This window comes from Populus alba, chromosome 6 (genome assembly GCF_005239225.2).
Source record: "Populus alba chromosome 6, ASM523922v2, whole genome shotgun sequence".
NCBI classification, from domain to species: domain Eukaryota; kingdom Viridiplantae; phylum Streptophyta; class Magnoliopsida; order Malpighiales; family Salicaceae; genus Populus; species Populus alba.
Window position 1 is genome coordinate 19,959,032 of NC_133289.1, and position 4,759 is coordinate 19,963,790.

Sequence of the window (4,759 nt, forward strand, 5' to 3'; positions counted from 1 at the left end):
CATCACACTTTCTTTCAACTGTTTTGCAACTTGCCATGGACTTCGATTTCATTTTATTTTTGCAGTTTAAGGGTATCATAGCCAGTTTCTTTGACATTTGACCATCGAAGCTAACAATGACCTTCATTTTTCTGTGCACTTTAAAATTCCAAGACCTTGCATTGCGCTGCACTACGCAAACAACATCGTTAAAAATGACTGGAGACTTTTTAGATGACAACTCATGATACAATTTAAGATTTAATTATTGTTCTTAGAGGGAAAAAACGAAGATAATCAAGATAAAAAGGTATATTATTCTGTTTTTTTTTATATTTTAAAAATACAAAATTTACTTTAAACCGAACTTCAAATATATTTATATCTTAATCTTTTGCACTTGCTTAACTTATAAACAAAAACAGAGAAACTTCAATGGCAGGAAAGAAATAGGATAACCAAGAGTAAAGAACAAACAATTCATTATTTCCAAGAAAGAAAGGGTTGGCTGGCGTTAAAGAATTTTTATGATGAGTTGAATCCATCCGTTGTAATGGAAATCACACACACAATTTTTTATTTTTATTTTGTTACATGCGCACTGATGAATTTCTATTTTCTATTGCATATTTTTTTTGGGAAGAAAAACTCCAACAAGGAACAGTGGTGAGTTGGACATGTGTCCAGCTAGGAAGACAGAATCATCAGTGGTCACAGAAGCGGCAGTTGAAAAGACAAGGAATCGAAGTGTGTGTAATAAATAATCGATTCTAATAACTCAATCACATGTTGAATTGCCACGTTTTAAATTCCTCAAACCACAGTAATCACTAACTATGGTCGGCTCTTATTTTATTACAACTTGGGTCAGGTCAAGGATAACTAGAAAGTAGCTGGTTTGTTTCTCCCCATTTTCACTTGAAATTTCTTTGTACAAAAACAAGAAATTGAAATGAGTTTTGTTGCCTCTGATCTGGTTCCAATGGGGGGTCAATCTAATTCTTGCAAGGAAATGAAGCCACAAGAGGATATTGAAGTGAAAAAGGAGCAAGAGGTTACCAATGGTTGTGGTGAAAATATGGTATCTTGCAAGGAAGGTGCTGATTTGTCGGAGAAAAAAGGAGTCCATCCTCTTTGGACACCTGGTTCCAGGTACGAGTCTACTTTCCTTTTATTAACCAGAAAATTTTCTGTTTTTGCTGAGAAAAAAGTCTTTTTTTTTTTTTGGTTACCTTGTAAACGAAACAAAGGGAAAAGAGAAGCTGAGATCTGTTTTATTTGTAAAGAAGTGTTGGGTATGAAAATTAAAAGCTAATTCGTGAAGGCCTGATGTTAGCTTAAATTCTGCTGTGTTGTGATGCTTGAATGTAATTGAATCTTGGGGATTTGTTAGGTTATGTTTTTTGGAGTTTCAGAAGAGGAAAGAACCTGCTGTATGTGTTCATAAATGGTGCTCTTGTTTCGCTAAATTGTTCTATTATTTAAGGATCTGAAAGTTCTCCTTTGATTAAATTATTGTAGCACAAGAAAGGTGTGTAATACAGGAGTAACGTAGAAAGAGAAATGTTGAAACTTCACCAGCAATTAGAGCGGGAAGCGACACAACTGATTGTACAAGTTACACTCATACTTAATCAAATCCTTTGTGTTCTCTGTTGTCAGAGTGGGAAAGTTTAGATGAGTGTGCTTTCACTCATGGTAGGATTTTGTGGATGCTACCAAGTTACAAGTAACATAACTACATATCTTGAAAGCAGTGAAGAGTTATTGCAAGACTTGAAAAGATTTCTCTCGTTACTGCCTTCTCGTATCTCTTTTTGACATAAAATTTTTGTGCTTAAAAATCCTACCTTTATGGAATAGAAGTATTTGTTTGCTTAAAAGCTTACCCATATGAAAAGAAGTTATGAAAAGACTTCTACTTAATTGCTTATTTTGGTCTGGGTTAAGGCTTGTTTGGTCGTGGACCCCTTGAATGAGAAGCGGGTGAAAGTTGCCTTAATGTCACATGTGGCGAACACATGCAGTATCAGTCTGTCAATGCTAATTGTAGGTCTATTCGCAAGGCAATGCTAGCTGGCCTTTCCTTTTCCTTTTCTGTTCAGTTATTAGGCTTGAGGATGCTACCGGATCCTTTTTTGCCTTCTCCTAAATCATCTTGTCTGATTAACATGATTTTGAATAAATGTCAGATCAAGTGGCAACTAAGAGTAATCACCGTATTCTTTTCAAGTAGAAATGTGTAAGCTTCTTATCAGCCAGAAAAATTGATACATTATGCAGTCATTTAAGCTCTATGACTTTTTTTTGTTCTGTGATAGAGTACGTCTTAAGTTGCAGAACTGTCAAGTTTGATTTTGATGGTAGCTGGAAGTCCTATCTTGTGATTTATTTTGGTAGCTCAGATTGTTTGGATCAAATGATTTGTTTGATCCACAGTAATTTGGTTTAGTTGAACTCCCACTTGTTTTGCAATTAGTATGGTTAGTGAACCCAGGAGATTATAAAAATGATTTAGAGTTGTCAAGTTTAATTCTGAAGGTGGTTGAAGGTCCAATTTTGGGAGTCGGCAATTGTTAGGAGGATTCTTTGCTTAATCTAGATTAATTCGTTGATCAGTTGAAAACTTTGCTCACTTACGTTTTGACACCAACTTTCTCATATCCAGGGCAGGGGGTAACCATCTTTCTAATATCCAGGGGGTATTCACCTTACAAGCTTGGCCATGGAGACATTAGCTTTGAAGAGTGGTACTCAAGTAATAGGAACAAAATAAATGAGTAGTGACATGGGGGCAAAATGATAAAAGATTTGATATCATAGTATCTTTTAAGATAAAATAGAAATTAGAAAGAAAGAGAGGGATTTGTGTAGTTAACCGAACTAATTTGAATTGTTGCTGCTACTTGCATCAAAGTTGTAAATATTTTATCTGTATTCTATTATATCTCTGCATCCTCTCATTTCACCTTGTTCTCTTTTTCCTTAAGCCTCTCCACCCCTGTGAAAACGTTTATTGCGTGATCATCTTACTCTTCTTTAATAGATATACTTCCTACATTATTAATTAAAATATTTTGCTTATAGAAGTTATTTAAGTGGTAGATGCATGCCAGACAAGTTCAATATAATGTAATGACTTATCTTTGGTTTCTTAAGGCCCACAGCTATGGCAACTTCCGGACCAAATGCCACCATTCCTACTCCGGATCAGCTTACCATCTTCTATGGTGGAAGTGTTGTCGTGTTTGATGCAATTCCTGCAGAAAAGGTTTTCCCTCACTTAAACTTCCAAGACTTTAATAAATATCTACATGGGAGATTTCATTCTAACTCTCAATCGTGTCCATTTAGGTCCAGGAAATTATGCTTATTGCTGCTGCTGCTGCTGCTGTCAAACCTGTTGACATAAAGAAAAGTGGGTCTCCTGATGGTACACCAGTTCTTACAAGGTCTCCTTCAATGCAAAGTACTGCTGCCCCACATGCCCAATCCTATAGTCGTCAGAATTCCTTTTGCAGAATGCAAGCTGGTAATGGTTAGAGAACATGACTGAAATGCAGTTAGCGTTTGATTTCAAATATTTGATTGCTCTTTCTCTTCTATGAAATCAGATATAACTTAATGATTCTCATTTTAATTCCATTTTTTTGGTCAAGAATTACCTATTGCTAGGAGACATTCTCTGCAGCGATTCTTCGAGAAGCGTCGGGACAGGTATCTGTTTTGCATTTTGGGATTCTCTGTCTTATCTCTTATACTTTAAAACAACATATACACACGTAACTTCATGATTTGTGTTATTGCATCTAAGTTACCATGCTCCTATGTGTTTAATGGTTACATGATGCATAAACATATCATCTGGGCTGCCTGGACCTTTTCTTTTACTTTGTGAACTGCAGGCTGGTGAGCAAAAGCCCGTATCCCACTTCACCGGAAGGAAAAGAGGCAGACACCACAAAGCCTGGTATTAGTGCTGCACCGTCACCAGATGCAGGTTGCTTTGGAAAATCTCTTGCATCAGACGAACTCCAACCAATGATTGCTTCCAACCTTGCTTGACCAATGCTAAAGGCGTCTCATGTATCATGGAAAACTGTTGTTATATTAGGTTCTTAACCTTATTGTATTGCTCGTGCAAGATGTCAAGCGCAGTGGTGGTGAAGATTTTTAGGTTACTTTTGGATGCATTGGACAACATGTACAATTTCTCATTGAAACTAGTGGGATTTTGTTCACTTGTCTGCCCCTTGCAGCCAGAGGCACTTGTAATATCTTCTGAACCAGCGCCTTTTGGGCGATTACTTGTGTTCTTATGAACCGTGGAAAACAAATGACAAACATTTGACGTGTATGTGGTTTGCTTGTTAATGGAACCTCTCTAGTGTTGTGCTGGCCATTGTAAGACTTCTTTAAGAAATTACTTGCTGTGATGCTGTTTTGCTAGATCTTTAATTGTGATTTATATATTAAAAGAATAATTTTTTTATTTTTAAAAAATTATTTTTGATATTAGTATATGAAAAAAATGCTAAAAATATATTAATTTAAAGAACAAAAATTAAATTAAATTAAATTTTTTAAAAATCATTTTTAAAATGTAAAAATAAATAGTATACTAGTCATGCGGTTGTGAACTCATGGATAATTGAACAAGATGAGTCCATAATCCAATTTCGTGCACTTTCTCCTTCAAACTGTTGACTTTTCTTCATTTTGCTTTTGCTTTTGCTTTGTTATGGCTTCTAGGTTTCCATTCAAGCTTTTTTCCACCCTT

The 4,759-nt window shown here is 35.6% G+C and overlaps 1 protein-coding gene across 1 annotated transcript; it reads left to right on the forward strand.

Moving 5' to 3' along the window:
- Positions 1–826: 826 nt before the first annotated feature.
- On the forward strand, positions 827–4,381 carry LOC118030619 (protein TIFY 3B). Its single transcript, XM_035034794.2, has 5 exons — positions 827–1,131; positions 3,139–3,250; positions 3,334–3,511; positions 3,639–3,696; positions 3,885–4,381. The coding sequence occupies exons 1-5, from the start codon at positions 932–934 to the stop codon at positions 4,042–4,044; spliced, it is 708 nt and encodes a 235-aa protein (XP_034890685.1). The 5' UTR covers positions 827–931; the 3' UTR covers positions 4,045–4,381.
- The last annotated feature ends 378 nt before the right edge of the window (positions 4,382–4,759 follow it).

What these genes read in the sequence shown, in the direction of transcription:
- LOC118030619 (XM_035034794.2), top strand. Translation starts at nt 932, where the DNA reads ATGAGTTTTGTTGCCTCTGATCTGGTTCCAATGGGGGGTCAATCTAAT. An exon ending in CTTTGGACACCTGGTTCCAG is followed by an intron (nt 1,132 to 3,138) that starts GTACGAGTCTAC and finishes TGGTTTCTTAAG; the next exon opens with GCCCACAGCTATGGCAACTT. An exon ending in CTTTTGCAGAATGCAAGCTG is followed by an intron (nt 3,512 to 3,638) that starts GTAATGGTTAGA and finishes TTTTTGGTCAAG; the next exon opens with AATTACCTATTGCTAGGAGA.